The sequence below is a fragment of the Myodes glareolus genome, chromosome 9 (genome assembly GCF_982192425.1).
Source record: "Myodes glareolus chromosome 9, mMyoGla1.1, whole genome shotgun sequence".
In the NCBI taxonomy this organism is placed as follows: domain Eukaryota; kingdom Metazoa; phylum Chordata; class Mammalia; order Rodentia; family Cricetidae; genus Myodes; species Myodes glareolus.
The window spans coordinates 54,263,633-54,281,243 of NC_142034.1; the positions used below are offsets into that span (position 1 = coordinate 54,263,633).

Sequence of the window (17,611 nt, forward strand, 5' to 3'; positions counted from 1 at the left end):
GACGTCTTGGGAAGTGGGGCTCGTGAGACCTCTGTCCCCATCCCACAGACAACTGTTCCAACGGCCCCTCTCTCCCTTGTCGTAGCGCAAGAACAGACTGAGGATGCCATCTCCACGGCTGTGCGCAGAGGCTCTGAAGCGGCCCCTCCGAGGGCGCCCGCGCCCCGAGAACACGGAACATTTAAAAAAAAAAAAAAAAAAAAGATCCTAGGCTCCAGACTTAGGGGACCTTGAATGGCGGAAGCAATCGTAAGCGCCCCGCCTCCTTGGTAGTGACGACATCAGAAAGCGTCCGAAGACGTCAGAGATGCTGGACTCGCTGTTGGCCAGCGGTGGCTTGGTGCTTCTGCGAGGTAAGGCATGGAGACGCGCGGGGAGTTTCGGGCCTGGCTGAAGGGGCGGAAGTCTTGAGGACCCTCCGGGGATCCCTGGCTCGGGGTGGAAGTCGCGGTGGATTATGAAATTGGAGACCGCAGGGCTCTATGGGATTCACACCTGCTTGGCTCTCTACAGATTCCGTGGAGTGGGAGGGGCGTAGTCTCCTAAAGGCGCTTCTCAAGAAATCTGCACTTCGGTGAGTTATCCCGTGGCTTCTCCTGTTCCTTCCGGGGAAGGGACCTGGTGCCTTCACTCTACGACATATTTCCCTCGTCTCTGCTTTAGTGGGGAGCAGATCCACGTTCTGGGCTGTGAAGTGAGTGAGGAAGAGTTTCGCGAAGGTTTTGGCTCTGACGTCAACAACCGGTAAGTGTAATTAGAATGGGTTTCATTCGGACAGCAGTTGGGAAGGGCCGTCTTTTCCATAGAAGAATGGACTCTCGGATTGTGTGGAAATGGGATCGTATGACTTGGAACAGTTGAAGTTACAAACATGACAATCAAGGTTCTAGAGACATTGGCCCAGCTGACCAGCTTGACTGGGAGACAAAGGGATACAACACCGATGGAAAGGGACATCCTGAGGCTGTTGCTCGTAAACAAAAGAGAGCAGTAAATTAAGATATTTTCTGGGGTGAGCTATGAAGATATTTTCCTGTATGAGCGTTCTGGCTTTAATGCTTGCAGGTTAGTCAACCCAGAAGCTGCCGTTTCTCCTATAGTGATGCCATCTGTCATCAGTGTCCTTGCAATTGCTCTGCTCTGGGCCTTATTATAGGCCTCAGGACTACAGATGCAAGAATTGGATTAAGAACACAAAACAAAGCCGGGCAGTGGTGGCGCACACCTTAAATCCCAGCACTCGTGAGGCAGAAGCAGGCAGATCTCTGTGAGTTCGAGGACAGCTTAGTCTACAAGAGCTAGTTCCAGGACAGGCTCCAAAGCTACAGAGAAACCCTGTCTCGAAAAAATCAGAAAAAAAAAAAAATTTAAAAAGACAAGACAAAAGAGTGTGCTAACTCCAAAGTATAATAGGCTAAAGTAACCTTTGAACAAAACGTTTTGTCTTTATTTCTTTCTCCCTCGGAAAAGGACACTCTGTTATGCTTTTTTAAGCAGTGATCTCATGCGGCCTAGGCTGCCCTGCAACTCACCCTGTTCCACAATAGCCTCCAGCTCTCGTGGTCCTAGCTCATCCTCCCTCCCGTGTGTTATGATTATGTTGCAAGCCACATTCAATTTATAAAGAATCTTTAATAAAACAGTGGCACAGTGCCGCTGTTGTAGTATGCATCTGTAAGCCCTGCACTCAGAGAAGGCAGATGCGGGAGATCTCTGTGTGATTGAAGCCAGCCTGGTCTGTATAGTGTGTTCCAGGCCAGTCAGGTTTACATAGTGAGACCCTGTTCCTAAATAAATTTTATATACATATATATATGTATATATATATATATTTTATATAATATAAATGTAAAACAAAATAAACATCATTTTAATAGGCTCAAATACTTGCAGAGTTATTTAAATGATTTTGTCCTCGGGCTCCTTTCATGATTATATGCTAAAAAGAAAAAATGACTTTACATTTCTTTTTTTGTTTAAAGATTTATTTTTATTTATTATATATACAATATTCTGCCTGCATGTGTCCCTGCAGCCAGAAGTTGGCACCAGATCTTATTAGAGATGGTTGTAAGCCATCATGTGGTTGCTGGGAACTCAAGACCTCTGGTAGAACAACCGCTGAGCCATCTCTCCAGCCCCATGACTTTACATTTCTTTGGATTTTTTTTTTTTAATGTTATATGTGTGAGTGTTTTGCCTCCATGTATATATGGGTACCATGAGCATGCCTTAGTGCCTGCATAAATCAGAAGAGGGTGTTGGATCCTCTAGAGTTATATGTGGTTTGAGCTACCATCAAATCAGGACCCTCTACAAAAGCAACAACTGCTTTTAACTACTGAGCCTTCTCTCCAGCCACTCAGGACAAGATGACTTTCAAATGACTAGCATGTCTACAGTACTGAAGTAAGTGGAATCTAATTCTAAAATTGAAGTAGCAGAGAATGATACAGTATGAAGATGGACATACCAAGCCTTCCATCCCGTTTTCATGAGGGAATGAGGAGTGGTGACAACTTGGGACAGTCCTACAAAGGATCCTAGAAGTTGAGAGTAATAGACATAAAAGGTGGGCAGTCTGTCTTAGCCCTAGAGGATAAATAAACTCTGCCCTCTGAGTTATTCTAATGGTGCTTACTTCAGTCATAGAATCCAGGCTTGCATCAGCACTAGCTGCAGCATATTGATGGACTTTTCCTAAAAACAAAGGGAGCAACAAAGTAACGTATGAGAAGGCAGGAGAGGTCAGGTAGATAAAGAGGTAGCTGACTGTAAAAAGGTCTTACAGAGCACAATAGAGGTTTAGATGTTATGCCAAGGACAGTTGGGAGGAGAGTTAGTCATACCATACCTCTTAGAAACACTAGTCCATTGATTACCATGTAGAGAATGTAACAAAAAAAAAAAGGCACTTGGAAGTGGAGACTAGGCAGGAAGTTAGTGCAGGATCCAGGTTCACTCACTAGGTCAGTGTGTACTGAATACCAGACTAGGAGCCATGCTAAGACACTGGTGACAGAGCAACGGATGAGACAGACTTGTTCCTGCTCCAGTAAATCTCAGAAAACATGGGGAAGAAATGACAGAACACTTGTGTGTGGCAGGATCTCTAAAGAGGGAGTTTTTGTTGTTTGGATTTTGTTTTGTTTTGTTTTTTTGAGACAGGGTCCCACTATATAACCCTGACTGGCCTTAAACTTGCTATATATACCAGGCAGACCTTGAGCTCACAGAGATTTGCCTGTCTTGGCCTTCTGAGTGCTAGGATTATAGACTTGCCCCGTGCCTACTTTGGTATAATTTTTGTTTGTTTGTTTTTGTTTTTCAAGATAGGGTTTCTGTGTGTATCCCTGGCTGTCCTGGAACTCACTCTGTAGACCAGACTGGTCTCAAACTCACAGAGATCTGCCTGCCTCTGCCTCTGGAGTGCTGGGGTTAAAGACGTGCACCACCACCCGGCCAAGGTTTATTTTTTAATATTGTGCATGGGTATGGGTATGTGCACATGAGTATAAGTGCCCGTGGAAGTGAGAAAAGGGGATCGGATTCCCCTGAAAGTCGAGTAAGCAGTTGTAAGCCTAGTAGGAACTGAACTCCAGTCCTCCAACTCTAACCCCCAGAAGGGGAGTTTAGAACAATTGTCAAAAGAACTTTAAAGGGTAGAATTGCCAGTTAGATGACCCTGGGCAAGGTTCAAAGTCAACCTTAGAGCTTAGGTTATGAGACACCAAAGTCTGCTGTCAATCACTAAATTCTTTCAGTAGTTACTTTCATTAATATATAAGGTATTGGTGAGAATTAAGGGCTGGGCGGTGGTGGCACATACCTTTAATCCCAGAGCTTGGGAGGCAGAGGCAGGTGGAGCTCTGTGAGTTCAAGGCCAGCCTGGTCTACAGAGTGAGTTCCTGGACAGCCAGGACAGTTACACAGAGAAACCCTGTCTTGAAGAACTAAAAAATAAACGAATGAATGAATAAATTTGAAAAAATCAGAAAAAAATTCAAGGTTGTAACATGTTTTCCATTTTCCCTTTATAGGCTGGTTTACCATGACCTCTTTAAAGACCCTCTTAACTGGTCAAAAACTGGCGAAGCTGTCCCCGAAGGACCCCTAGGAACCTTAAGAGCCTTGTGCAGAACAAGTCCTGGCCCTGTCACCATTGCTCTTGACTCCCTCAGCTGGCTGTTACTTCACCTTCCCTGTGTTACACTCTGTCAAACTCTGCATGCTCTAAGCCAGCCAAGTGTCTCCCCAGGTGAGTTTCCTCCTTTGTTAATTTCCGTTCATGGAGTTACTCCTGCCAAAGAATGTCACCCCTTCCTCTCCACTCCAACAAGAGGCATCAGGATCTCCAGTCCTGTGTTCCACCATCTCCTTAACCTTTTGGGGAAAATTGGGGGATGGAGTGTTGGTTGTTGGAGATGTGTTGTTTTAAGACTATGTGTCTAGCTTGGCATGGTTGGGCACATCTTTAATCCTAGCACTCAGGAGGCAGAGGCAGGTGAATCTCTGAGTTTGAGGATAGCCTAGTCTACATAGTGAGTTCCAGAACAACCAGAGCTACATGGTGAGACTCTCTCTCAGAAAGCAGAAAGAAGGGCCAGGCAATGGCATTCCATGCCTTTTAATCCCTGCACTCAGAAAGCAGAGATAGGTGGATCTTTGTGAGTTTGAGGCCCCTGTGGTATATACAGCTAGTTCCAGGACAGCCAAGGCTACACAAGCACTGTCTTGAAAAACAAAAGCAAAGAAAAAAAGTTATGTGTTTATGAGTATGCATACCCATGTCTGTGAGTATATGCAGGTGTGTATATGCAGGTTCGTGTACCTCTGGTGTATATGTAGGTTCGTGTACCTCTGCAAATGGAGGCCAGAAGAGGTTGCCTTCTCTGTCCTTCTGTCTGTTTCTTTAAGGCAAAGTCTCTCCCTGAACCTGGGACTTGAGCTGGATTACAGCATGTACCCAGACACTGGCCTTATTGCATAAGTGCTGGGGTCCAGATCAGGTCCTTATGAGTGTGAAGTAAGAACCCTTAGGTGCTGAGCCATCTCTCCAGCCCTGGGTGGGGTGCTTGTTTTATTGTTCTTGATTTTATATATATATATAGGGTCTGTAGTCAAGGGCTACTTAGAACTCTAGAGCTTCTGCCTACCAACTCTAGAACTGCACCACCAGGGAGTTGGAGAAATGGCTCAGTGGTTAAGAGCACTGACTGCTCTTCCAGAGGACCCGGGTTCAATTCCCAGCACCCACATGGCAGCTCACAACTGTCTGAAAATCCAGTTCTAGGAGATCTGACACCTTCACACCAATGCACATAAAATAAAAGATAAATAAATCATAAAAATTTTTTAAAAAAAATAGAACTGCACCACCACACCCAGGTCAAGAGAAGTGGGGGGGGGGGGCTGGAGAGATGGCTCAGTGGTTACGAACACCTCATGCTCTTCCAAAGGTCCTGAGTTCAATTCCCAGCAACCACATGGTGGCTCACAACCATCTGTAATGAGATCTGGTGCCCTCTTCTGGCCTGCAGGCAGAGTACTGAGACTACTGTATACATAATAGATAAATACATCTTTTTAAAAGAGAGAGGCATAAGGATTTTGTCTTAATTTTTTTTATATTTTTTTTGTTTGTTTGTTTGCCTGCACGTTTGATTGTGCAGTATGTGCATGCCTGGTGTCTGCAGAGGCCAAAAAAGGACACTGGATTCCATGTAACTGAAGTTTGAGGTGGTTGGTTGTGAACCAGCATGTGGTTGCTGGGAATGGCAGAATGACACTCAGGTCCCCTGGAAGAGCAGCCAGTGCAGCCAGTGCTCTTAACTGCAGAGTCCTCACTCCAGCCCCAGCTGTGTTTGTCTGGTTTCCTTAGCTTCTCTTTATGTACCAGCTGTTCTGTGGGTTGTCTTAGTTCTCTACTGTTTTGTTTTAAATACAAAGTCTTGGGGCTGGAGAGATGGCTCAGAGGTTAAGAGCACTGACTGCTCTTCCGGAGGTCCTGGGTTCGGTTCCCAGCAACCACATGGTGGCTCACAGCCATCTCTGGTGAGATCTGGTGCCCTCTTCTGGCAAGCATACAGACAGAACACTGTATACATAGTAAATGAATAAATCTTTAAAAAAAAAAAAAAAAAAAAAGTCTTATAGATCCCTTACAACCAGAAAATCAAAGCTGGCCTCAACGGAGTATGTAGCCAAGGATGACATTAAACAACATTTTTTTCATAAGAATTTTATGTGTCAACTGGGGATAACCACCACACAATCATTTGTTTTCTGCCTTTTGATCAGGGAGGGTTTTCTTGTAATGGTCTCAGTGCAGCTAAATCCTGGTGAAGATGTACAGGATCTGGCTGGGAGAAAAGGTTGGATCAACCTTGAGCTCTGAGGCCAAGTGTAGACCTGTACCACCATGCACAGTGTGTAAGCTGCCAGTCTAGAATCCAGGGCTTCTTAGATGCCAGGCAGGCACACCTAGTAACTGAGCTACATCTCCAGCCCCTCATTCACTTATTTTACAAATATAAATGCAGGCAATGTCAGGAACTGCTTTAAATAATAGAAAAGTAAAGACTGACCCTTACAACTGAGTCATTGCCTTCTAGAAGCTTGTTCTCATCAAAGGTACAAAGAAGTAAACATGGCGAAAATGAAGCTCAGCACCCTCTTGGCCTCAGGACACCCACACACATCAATAAAAGTAAACTTTTTTAAAAATTAGAACTGGGAGCTGGAGAAATGGTGCAGTGGTTAAGAGCATTGCCTGCTCTTCCAAAGGTCTTGAGTTCAATTCCCAACAACCATATGGTGGCTCACAACCATCTGTAATGAGATCTGGTGCCCTCTCTAGCCTGCAGGCACACATGTAGGCAGATATTGTATGCATAATAAATGAATAAATATTAAAAAAAATTAGTACTGACTGTGGTGACACACACCTTTAATCCTAGCAAAGACTAGGATTTTGAGTTCAAGACCAGCCTGGTCTATATAAATTAAAATCCTTGCCAGTTAAGGATATCTAGTGAGACCTTGTCTCGAAAATAAATAAATGACACTGGGTAGTGGTGGCACATGCCATTAATCCCAGCACTCAGGCAGGGGGATCTCTGTGAGTTCAAGGCTAGCCTGGTCTACAGCGTGAGTCCCAGAACAGCCAGGACTGATACACAGAGAAACCTTGTCTCGAAAACTCAAATAAGTAAGTGAGCAAATAAATAATAAACTGTTTCAAATTGGGCAGTCCAACAAGACAGCTAGAGGGTAAAGATGCTTTCCACGAAGTCTGAGGACCTTTATTCAACGCCTGAGTCCCATGTGTTGGACGAAGAAAAGATTTCTAAAAGTTAACCTCTGATCTGCGCGAGTATGCCATGGCACATACACTATGGAAAGTATACATGCATACATAAACACCCACAAAATAAGTGTAAAATGTGCCACACTGTTAATGTATCCAGAAGGGAGGGAAGACTACCTGATACCCACAACATACAAGCAGTTCAGTAACTGACAAGGCTATAAATTTGTGGACACGAACTAAGAGTGCCTTGTGCCAAAAGGTGGAGGTCTGGTCCCCTGTCAGGTCTGAATTGGATAACTAAGGTGTGGGACAGTTGAGCACAGAGCGGTATGGTGAGATAGGAAGACTGCCTGAGGTAGGTCCAGTTATGGTAGAACGTGGACCTCTCCTTCTTTCTCCTCACTGTTTACTCCAGGGCCTTCACCTAATGCTGTCGTGTATCTTTCACGTTCTGCATTTCTTGTCCCTATCCAGGTGCTGACCCCCTAGTAGAGCAGGTACGAGTCCTGGGCCTACTACATGAAGAGCTTCATGGTCCTGGCCCCATAGGAGCACTGAGCACCCTTGCTCACACAGAGGTGACTCTGAGTGGTAAAATGGACCAGACTTCAGCCTCCATCCTCTGTCGAAGGCCCCAACAACGTGCAACTTACCAGGTCAGGAAAGACAACACAGAAGACTGGAGATCAGCACTAAGGACCAGTGTCTTAGTCAGGGTTACTATTGCTGCTATTAAAACCAGGACCAAAAGCAAGTTGATGAGGAAAGGGTTTATTTGGCTTACACTTCCATGTTGTAGCCCATCACTGAAGGAAGCCAGGCCACCAACTCAAAACAGAGCAAAGCACCTGGGGGCAGAAGCTGATGCAGAGACTGTGGGGGAGAGCTGCTTACTGGCTTGCTCATCATGACTTGCTCAGCCTGCTTGTAGCATGTAGAACCTACAGCCCACGAGGGACTCCCCACCCACAGTGAGCTGGGCCCTCCCCTGTCAATCATTAATTAAGAAAATACCCTACAGCTGGATCAAACAGGAGTTTTCTCAATGGAGGTTCCCTCCTTTCAGATGACTCTAGCTTATATCAAGTTGACATAAAACTAGCCAGGGCAGGCAGCATGATGGGAAGAGCAATAAAAATTGATGTTCAGGGGGCTGGAGAGATGGCTTAGTGGTTAAGAGCATTGGCTCTTCTTCCAGAGGACCCGGGTTCAATTCCCAGCACCCACATCACAGCTCACAACTGTCTTTAGTTCCAGTTTCAAGGGGATCTGACACCCTCACACAGACATGCAAGCAGGTAAAATGCACATAAAAACTGATGTTCACTTGGGAGGTAGAGGCAGGAAAATCAGGACTTAAAGGGTCCCCCATAAGCTCAGGTCCACTTGGGCTATGTGATACATGAGATTCTGTCGGGGAAGGGAGGGAGCTGATCCAAATACTTCCCTATTGTTGATTTGTTTCATTTTGTTTGAGGCAAGGTCTCATGGTATAGCCCTGTCTAGCCTGAAACTTGATTTTATTTTATTTTTTAAAGACTAGGCTAGCTTTGAACCTACAGAGACCAACCTACCTCTCCCTCCCAAGTTCTGAGATTAAAGACATGTACCACCATGCCTAACATCCTGTGTTTATATTTTGTGGTGCTTGGAGGATCAAGCCTAGGTCCTTAGACGTGTTCAGAACACACACTGCTATTGAGCTGGTATGGCTGGTCCCGTCCCTGTGTTTTCTGTCATTTACCTCATTTTGTCTTAACAGCTGTCCTATGAAGGAATTGTTTACCCTGTTTTTAAACTGGAAAATAAAATGAAGGCATGTTAAAATTTAAGTCACTTACCTAAGGAATAAACACCAAGTGAAATACCTAGGATTTGAACTCAGGGTTGCTCAGCTCAAGAGTCTATTAACTAGCCAGACATAGTGGCACATGCCTTAAATCCCAGCACTTGGGAGGCAGAGGCAGGCAGATCTCTTGAGTTTGAGGCACACCTGGTCTAATAGTGAGTTCCAGGACAACCAGGGCTGGAGAGATTCTGTCTCCAAAAATTAAAGAGCCCGTTAACTTAGCCAATTAAGGAGGCTGTCTTTTCCAAGACAGGGTTTCTTTGTAGCTTTGGAGCTTGTCCTGGAACTAGCTCCTGTAGACCCAGGCTGGCCTTAAGAGATCCTCCTGCCTCTGCCTTAAGGAGGCTGACTTACAGCAAGTAAATGAGGGATTTTTTTTTCTTCCCTAGACTTGGTGGTTCTCCATTCTTCCTGACTTCAGCCTGGATCTCCATGAGAGGCTTCCCCTCCATTCCAAGCTACCCTCCAGTCACACAACTCAGGTATCTGAAAGTGGCAGAGCCAGAACAAGGTGTGAGCTTGGAGTCTGGCAAAAGGAAAATAAAGCTAGAGGTGTTAACCAGGCAATGGCAGTGCCCATATCTAACCCCTTACTGACATACATGCAGACCAACACCAATGAATATAAAATACAAATAAAAATCACAAAGGAACCAGGCAATGGTGGTGCATGCCTTTAATCCCAGCACTCAGGAGGCAGAGGCAAGCGGAGCTCTGTGAGTTCAAGGCCAGCCTGGTCCACAGAGTGAGTTCCAGGACAGCTAGGGCTACACAGGGAAACCCTATGTTGAAAAACCCAAATAACAAACGAATAAATGAATGAATAAATGGGGGGGGAGACAGTAGAAGCAAGCAAATCTCGAGGTCAAGGCCAGCCTGGTCTACAGAACTAGTTCTAGGATAGCCAGAGTTACACAGAGAAACTCTTGTCTTGGAGGGGGAAAAAAAACCCAGAAACCTAGATATGTTGGAAGTCTGGAGTTGAAAAGGACTGATCAGCAACAGCGCTTGTTCCTACAGGTGGATCCCACGACTCATTTGACTTTTAACCTTCACTTATCCGAAAAAGAAAGAGAAGCCAGAGACAGCCTCACTCTGCCTTTCCAGTTCAGCTCTGAAAAGTAAGGCTGGGCTGGGACCTTAGCATCTGGATCACAGAAAGGTGGGGTGACGGCAGGTTATTGATTAACCTCAAGGTTTTATAGGGGCTGAAGTCCACCTCCAGAGACAAGTCCAGGAGTGGTTCTACCCTCCTAGACATAATTCCCAACATGATACTTCTTTCCAGTAGAGCTATGGTCCTGGCTGAGCCAGACCAGATGGGGAGGTGACCCTCTTCTCCAGGTAGCAGTGCCAAAACTGTAACATAGATGAGTGTGGTGAGGGCTAGTTCACAAGGGCTTAGGAAGTACCTCTTGCTCTGCCTGGTGTGGGGGTGGGTTTGTTAGAGCAGCCCCTATTCCAGGGCCTAGTGGTACTTCAGTTCTGATTACTCTTGAAACAAGACATAGGATGGGTTCCTAAGTGATTATCACTGTCACCTAGAAGGAACTCTCCAGACCTGACTCATCGTCACCCCCCTCATCATCACTTCTTCCTTCCTCAGACAGCAAGCACTGCTGCGTTCTGGCCCAGGCCAGACAACTAGTCACATCTTCTATGAGCCAGATGTTTTCGATGATGTGGACCAAGAAGACCCAGATGATGACCTAGACATTTGACCAGGCAGGAGAGGAGGACTGTGGCTCAGAACCATCCTGTTGTATGCAGAGACTGGTCCCTGCCCTCCCTCTGTTGATTGTCTGTGGAGGCCCTGTCCTGTGAACCAAGGAGTAGCGTCTAATTGGGGCAGAAAGTATGGTGAGAGCGTCATGTATAGCATGAGAACAAGAAACCTCCCTCTTCCCATGCCTGTTTCTAATAAACCAGATATGTGTGTGTGTGAATCTAAAATGGTCTTTGGTAACTACTTGGTAGGTGTTGGGGTAGGGCTGGTGAGATGGCTCACAAGCTTGATGACCTGAGTTCAATCCCTGGAACCCACAGAAAGGTAGGAGAGACCCTGCTCCACACAGCTGTCCTCTCTGACCTATACATACACATGTAGCATTTGAGCACACGGGATAATGGTCAATGGAAAAATTATAAAGTTGGGGGAGAATAGGTAAGAACCTGAGTCAAGGCATTAGACCTAACAAAATAGGGGCACTGTTGGTACTTGGTTCTGCTGCTACTGTGGGCACACTTTAGTGCCAACTCCTGTGGAGGGATCTGGGTGTATAGAAAGAAGGCCTGAAGAGACGCCTAATTTCCAAAACTTAATTTTTATTACTGTACAAAAAGCATGCCCACCCCATGTTTCTTGTCTTTTCCCAGTCCCTCCCCTAACTCCCCCCACCCCAAGAACTGTACATGGTGTTTAGGGCTGGAGTGACCGGAGGCCTCTGTCCCACACCTTGCCACAGGCTGAGCGCCCCAGCTCACACATACTCCTTGGCAGAATTCGACTTAGGGTAGGAGCGGGGTGCACGGTATGCAGTTTTGCTTTCACTGCCGGGACAGGAGCAAGAGAGCAGGGCACCTCCCAGGAGGACCAGAGCAGACCCTGCCCAGCCAATAAAGATGGCAGGCCCAAACTCGTACCTGTGAAGAAGAGAAAGGATTGGAGTCAAAACTCAGACTTCATTTCCTCCTCCCTCCCTGTCCCAAATCCACACATTTGTCTTCCTAGAAGACTTACTTAATATTCATGGGCGTCAAGGGGTTATAAAAGTCTGTGACAATCTGATGACCAATCCAGGAACATGCTACCAAGGCAGCAAGACCTATAAAGAGAAGAAAGATTCTAGTATTGGGTGTTCACACAAGACCTTCGCAATGCTCTCTGGGTCTAAGAGTGAGCAGTGGTCCCACCTGCCACGATGAAGACAATGCCTCCAGTCATGGCTATACGGGCCTTCTTCACTTTATCATCTCCCCCACAGCGCGTACACTTCATGCCCATCGTGGCGACAAGCATAGCCAGGAAGCCCAGCACCAGGGACACCACCATTAGGGCTCTAGTGGCCTGCAAGGACGCTGCAGAGGAGGAAAGAAGAGGTCAATGCTGGAAATGGCAGGTAGCCTTATGATGGCGCCAACCTAAGTGCTGCACATCGCGCTCACTAACCCGTGGCCTGCAGTTGTGCTCCACCGCCAGCCTGGAGCCCCCTCGGTCCACCACAGGCCTTGGGCAGACAGTTCCCGCCCCCATCCCGCCACCGCGGCCGACCTGCTCCCCGCCCCGCCCCGCGCTCCAGAACCCGCCCGGGGCGCCGAGGTTTCGATGAAACCGCGCCAGGTAGGGGGAAGGGAGAAAGGGGGCAAAAAGGAAGTGCAGGTGGCGGCCAGGTCCCTCGTTTGAGCCACACTGGCCGGCGCGTGTCCTAGCTCTGGCCCCGCTATCGAGGCCACCGGGTTTGTGGCTTCAGCTAATCGACCGATAAGATTAGAGACCACAAGTGCGGTCCTACGTCTAACGAGGGCACGATTCTGCGGCCCTAGGCACCTCCGTCCCGAACCTCCTTTGTCCCAGAAAAAAAAAACCAGAAGACAGACCACTGACTGCCCAGGGTGGCGGGTGCCTCTTCCCAGGACTCCCCCGCTTTAAGCGGGGCAGAGGGGCGTGGGCCCACGTGCAACTGCCAGCTTCCAAGCCCTCTTCCTCCCGGTCCCACCGTCTGGGCTCAAGGCGTCCACTTCCTCTTCTCTAGCAACCCCGGGAGCCTGATCGTGCGGCCTCGGCCCTGCCCCACACCCAGTCTCGCCACCTTGACTCCGGGCATGTCCGCCCCGTCGGTCCCGCGGTCTTACCCGGCAGGGCGAGCACCGAGTCGTACATTTTGCAGCTCATCATGCCGGTACTCTGAGTGACGCACTCCATCCAGAGTCCCTTGTACATGGCCTGCGCTGTGATGATGTTGTCGCCCGCATACGAACTCATCTGCCACTGCGGAATGGCAGTGCTCGCTATCAGGCCCACCCAGCCAAGCATCGCCATTGAAAAGCCCAGAAGTTGCAGGCCCGAATTGGCCATTTCCGTCTCAGAAAAGATGGGACGCTCCGGGAGGGCGACCCTACAGTAAAACAAAATCTGGGAAGCAACACAAGAAAATTTGTATGGAGATTTAAGTCACCCCAAAATAGGGGAGAAAAAAAGTCCTTTTTGGCCGGTTAACTGCAAATCTTGTTAACCGAGGGAAACACAAATCGTCCCCTCCGGTGAAGCGACACTCTCACAGCAGAGGGAACCGGCTTCGCCCGAAGGACAGGTTCCAGACAAAAGGGGCCCCGAAGGCCAGGCGGTTCCCTCCGGCGTGCTCAGAGACTACCCAAAGAAGTGGAGGGGCCGTTAGGGCGTGGCCCCCAGCAATTTGCGGGCCCCTGGGCCCCCGGCTGCGGTGCACCCGAGCGAGCTGGGCGGTGAGTCGGCAGGTGCGGGCGAACAGGTGCGGCGCACCTGAGTTTATGTAGGGCGTCGGGGACGCGCCCCCGCAGGCAACGGGCGCGCGGGAGCTGGGGCGGGACCGGAGGGGCAGTCGAGGGTGACCTGACGTCACCGAAGGGACACTCACCTGAACCGGAAGTCTTGGCCCCCACCCCCACCTTGTCCAGGTGAAGAGGAAGAAACCTGAGCGCCAGTGTCACGCCCCTTGGTTTGCCTGGCTCTAACTGCTGATGGGAAGTAGGCGCAGGCTTCGCAGAAGTCCCCGGGGTCGGAGCCTCTCCCTGCAGACACCAAGCTGCCCCTTCTTTTCCATACAGGTGCGCCTGGGTCGCCGCCGAGCAAGTGCCCACAGACGCCCCTGAAAAGGCTCCGCGCTCCCCTTTCCCTGCGGGTTTGGGCGCGGACTGTTTGTCTAGCGCTCCTTTCGCCTCCACTCTTAGCTCCTTTTTCTTTAGCCTCCTACCATGGTCTGTACCATTTTCAGGCGCTCTTACCCATCACAGTAAAACCAGCCCTGCTACCCCCGTCTAGGAATTTCTGCACCAGAGACGTGGTCTAGCAACCCTTGGCTTCACTGCTCAAGCCCTCCACGTAGGCCCTCCACAAGGCATGGCTCTCCACAGCCCCACATCATGCCTGATCCCTGAAGCCAGTGGTCACAGGACTATAATACCTGAGCCAGTCAGTGTCTCCTCCAACGTCAAGGCTACTTCTGCCTGAAGGAAGAAAACGTAGAGCCTCTGGAGGGTGAGGAGTAGGGTAAGACTGGGGTCAGAGTCTCTGCCACACCCAGCATTCCCCTCCCCCAGGTGTCATTTCAAGTCAACCCTCCACCTTCCTCACTCCTTCCCAGCCACACACTGTCCCTCATTCTGAGCTTCCAGGGACCTGTGTGCCCTTCCACCCGCTTCAGCATCACACTCCCCACGGTGGTCTTTGGCTCACCCCTAAAGAACCCTACCTCAACCTTACAACGCTTCATACTTTCTCATACTCTGAGCCCCTTCGTCCTCCCAACATGTCTTCCAAGTTTCTCATTCTTCGCTTCCTCCCGACTTTCAGTCTGTGGCTGCGCTCTCCGGACCCTTGGAGTCCAGTGACACAATGTGCCTGTCACTGCCTCCCCTGTTTCTAGTTTTTTCTCCCAGCCTGCCTCTCCTACCACCCCCTACCCCTCTCAGACCTTCACACACCTTTCTTACTCTTGCTACTATTTACTTATTTGCGGCAGGGGGTGGGTATTGAGACAGGGTTTCTCTGTGTAGCCCAAGCTGTCCTAGGACTCCATCTGTAGATCAGGCTGGCCTCGAACTCAGAGATCCCCGCCTCTGCCTCTCAAATTCTGGGATTAAAGGTGTGTGCCAGCACTGCCGGGCTTTCTTGCTATTTTTTTCTCAATCCCTCCACCTTCCCACCTGCTCTTCCCCTACACATCTCTGTGTTAATCTGCCCTTCGTTTATGCAATAAGATACGTAAAGGTCCTTCTTGTTCACCGCATTTACCTGCTTTTGTATAAAATACAGACCTGTGTGAACTCTTATTTTTGTCTATTTTTTGACCTTTCAGGTTTTGCTTGGTGGGGTGGTTTGTTTTGGGTTTGGGTGGTTGGTTAGTTAATTTTGCAACAGGACCTCACTATATAGACTAGGCTAGTCCTTACAAGAAAGCCGCCTGGCTCTGCCTCTGGAATGCTGAGATATAGATGTGAACTACTCTGTACAGCTGAGATTTTTTTTAAAGGTTGTTTCCTTGATTGGACATAGTTGGTGCGTGCTTTTGGAAGGCTGAGGCAGAACAGTTGAAGCCAGCCTTCCAGGAGGGGAGAGGCTTCCAGCTCTGAATGCCCCTGTTTCTCATTATCTGCTTGTTTGTATATCCAGCCGTCTTTATCACAGCCACACAGCCATCGATTACCTGGAGACTACAACTGCCCCAGCCCATGTCCCTGCTCCTGCCCTTTTCTAAAGTCACTCCCCAGAGTGCTCTTTCTATCTTGTCATTCTTTTTAAAGCATCACTCAGTGGGAGGCTTGGGAGATAGCTCAGCAATGAAGAGTTTACTGTTCTTGCAGAGGACCAGAGTTCAGTCTCCACCATTCACATGGTGACTCATAATCCTCTGTTAACTCCAGGTCTAGGTGACCCATTGCCTCTTCTTTTTGTTTGTTTGTTTGTTTGTTTTTGAGACAGGGTTTCTCTGTGTAGCCCTAGCTTAGCTGTCCTAGAACTTGTTATGTAGACCAGGCTGGCCTCAAACTCACAGAGATCAGCCTGCCTCTGCCTCCCAAGTGCTGGGATTAAAGGCGTGAGCCACTACTCCAGGCATCATCATCATCAACATTTTTTTTTTTTTACTTTTTTGCTTTTTGAGACAAGGTTTCTCCTTGACGCCCTGGCTGTCCTGAAACTTGCTATGTAGATCAGGCTGGTCTGGAACTCACAGGACTTCTCCTGCCCCTGCTAAATAAGTCCTGGGATTAAAGGAGCTGGTTTTTACTGGGCAGTGGTGGCTCATGCCTTTAGTTTTAGCCCTCAGGAGACAGAGGCAGATGGATCTCTGAATTCTAATTTGAGGCCAGCCTGGACTACACAGAGAAACCCTGTCTCAAAAAAAAAAAAAAAAAAAAAAAAGAATGTGTCATCATGCTCAGTTCCAGTGCCTCTTCTGACTTCCTCTGGCTCCCACATACACTTAAAAATAACTAAGTAAAACTAAGTAAGGGCAGTGGTGGCACATGCCTTTAATCCCAGCACTCGGGAAGCAGAGGCGGACGGATCTCTATGAATTCGAGGCTAGCCTGGTCTACAAGATCTAGTTCCAGAACAGGCTCCAAAGCTACAGAGAAACCCTGTCTTGAAAAAAAAAAAAACTAAATAAATATTTAAAATAAAATAAAAATCATTCGGTGGCAGTTTTTCTTTTTCTCCATTGTTGTGGGTTGAACCCAAGAGCCTCACGCAAGTACTCTGGCCTCTTGGCTACACCCAGGTGGCACTCTCGCCTACTGACTTACCTGCCCTGCCCCTCAGCTGTAGTGGCCTTCTCTCTGTCCCCGAAACACACTGCATGGTCCACCCCACTAAAGCACCTTTCCGTTCTCTATGCCTGAGTGCTCTAGTCCATTTACCCCACCCACCTTCCTCTTCCCAGCGAACACCGCCAACCTTCAGCCTTCGGCTCAAGTCTATTAGAAGAGGCCTGGCCTGGCTACTCCACCCACGCTGAGTCAGGTCGTCTGCTCAGGGCTCCCATGGTTACCTGTACTTTTCCTTTTAAGGCTCCAGTCATCATCCGAAAGTACTTGTGTGCTTATGGATTGAGTTTCAATTTCCCTGCCGCACTGGGAAGTACAGACGTGTCTAGATTTTTATTACCAATGAATGAATTCTGAAAAAAGGTTTTCATCCACTGCCCCACGCGTGTCTTCTGAGTTGCTATAACTGGATTGGGCACTGTAATTAACCCTGGGGATGCACTGGTAGACAAGCAGATAAGGGCGCCGAGCTCCTCTGGCTTGTCTTCTGGAAGGAGGAAGCAGGGCAATAAAGGCATAAATGCTGCTTGTTTTGAAGGCAATGGAACCAGGTAATGTATAAGGTTGGGTCCAATCTCTGGTGAGATCAGGGAGACTTTCTGAGCAAGCGACTGTTAATGAGTCAGTCATGAGGGAACCATGCTATAAACAGAAAGAAGAACGGGAGCAAAGGTCCAGGGTTGATGGATCCTGTGGACCTTAGTTATCGCTTTGAAGCAGGATTGATTATGTTTGTTTTATTTTTGTTGTTGTTGTTGTTGTTTTTGTTTGTTTTGGTTTTGTTTTTATTTTTCAAGACAGGGTTTCTGTGTGGCTTTGGAACCTGTCCTGGAACTAGCTCTTGTAGACCAGACTGGCCTCGAACTCACAGAGATCGGCCTGCCTCTGCCTCCCGAGTGCTGGGATTAAAGACATGCGCCACCACTGCC

At 48.2% G+C, this 17,611-nt stretch overlaps 2 protein-coding genes across 5 annotated transcripts; one reads left to right on the forward strand and one right to left on the reverse strand.

Moving 5' to 3' along the window:
• The first annotated feature begins 200 nt into the window (after nucleotides 1-200).
• Nucleotides 201-11,114, forward strand: Elp5 (elongator acetyltransferase complex subunit 5). 2 transcript variants are annotated; one of them, XM_048448461.3, is made up of 8 exons: nucleotides 203-353; nucleotides 514-574; nucleotides 664-744; nucleotides 4,041-4,258; nucleotides 7,787-7,968; nucleotides 9,551-9,643; nucleotides 10,182-10,282; nucleotides 10,768-11,114. In XM_048448461.3, exons 1-8 carry the CDS (start codon nucleotides 308-310, stop codon nucleotides 10,880-10,882), a joined length of 897 nt encoding a protein of 298 aa, XP_048304418.1. In that variant the 5' UTR covers nucleotides 203-307; the 3' UTR covers nucleotides 10,883-11,114. The 2 variants fall into 2 exon arrangements, with proteins under 2 accessions (XP_048304419.1, XP_048304418.1); XM_048448462.3 differs by lacking the exon at nucleotides 9,551-9,643 and having other exon boundaries at nucleotides 201-353.
• A 355-nt stretch (nucleotides 11,115-11,469) lies between these two features.
• Cldn7 (claudin 7) lies at nucleotides 11,470-14,401 on the reverse strand. Of its 3 annotated transcripts, none has more exons than XM_048448035.2 (5): nucleotides 14,321-14,401; nucleotides 13,014-13,293; nucleotides 12,075-12,239; nucleotides 11,902-11,986; nucleotides 11,470-11,804 (listed from the first exon to the last, which is right to left on the reverse strand). In XM_048448035.2, exons 2-5 carry the CDS (start codon nucleotides 13,234-13,236, stop codon nucleotides 11,642-11,644), a joined length of 636 nt encoding a protein of 211 aa, XP_048303992.1. In that variant the 5' UTR covers nucleotides 13,237-13,293; nucleotides 14,321-14,401; the 3' UTR covers nucleotides 11,470-11,641. The 3 variants fall into 3 exon arrangements, with proteins under 3 accessions (XP_048303992.1, XP_048303993.1, XP_085551309.1); XM_048448036.2 differs by having other exon boundaries at nucleotides 13,014-13,276; nucleotides 14,321-14,385; XM_085695183.2 differs by lacking the exon at nucleotides 14,321-14,401 and adding an exon at nucleotides 13,775-13,795 and having other exon boundaries at nucleotides 13,014-13,276.
• Nucleotides 14,402-17,611: the final 3,210 nt, after the last annotated feature.

What these genes read in the sequence shown, in the direction of transcription:
- Elp5 (XM_048448461.3), top strand. Translation starts at nt 308, where the DNA reads ATGCTGGACTCGCTGTTGGCCAGCGGTGGCTTGGTGCTTCTGCGAG. An exon ending in TGGCTTGGTGCTTCTGCGAG is followed by an intron (nt 354 to 513) that starts GTAAGGCATGGA and finishes GGCTCTCTACAG; the next exon opens with ATTCCGTGGAGTGGGAGGGG. An exon ending in CCTCCAGTCACACAACTCAG is followed by an intron (nt 9,644 to 10,181) that starts GTATCTGAAAGT and finishes TTGTTCCTACAG; the next exon opens with GTGGATCCCACGACTCATTT.
- Cldn7 (XM_048448035.2), bottom strand. Translation starts at nt 13,236, where the DNA reads ATGGCCAATTCGGGCCTGCAACTTCTGGGCTTTTCAATGGCGATGCTT. An exon ending in CATTGTCTTCATCGTGGCAG is followed by an intron (nt 11,987 to 12,074) that starts GTGGGACCACTG and finishes TTCTCTTTATAG; the next exon opens with GTCTTGCTGCCTTGGTAGCA. An exon ending in TTGACGCCCATGAATATTAA is followed by an intron (nt 11,805 to 11,901) that starts GTAAGTCTTCTA and finishes TCTTCTTCACAG; the next exon opens with GTACGAGTTTGGGCCTGCCA.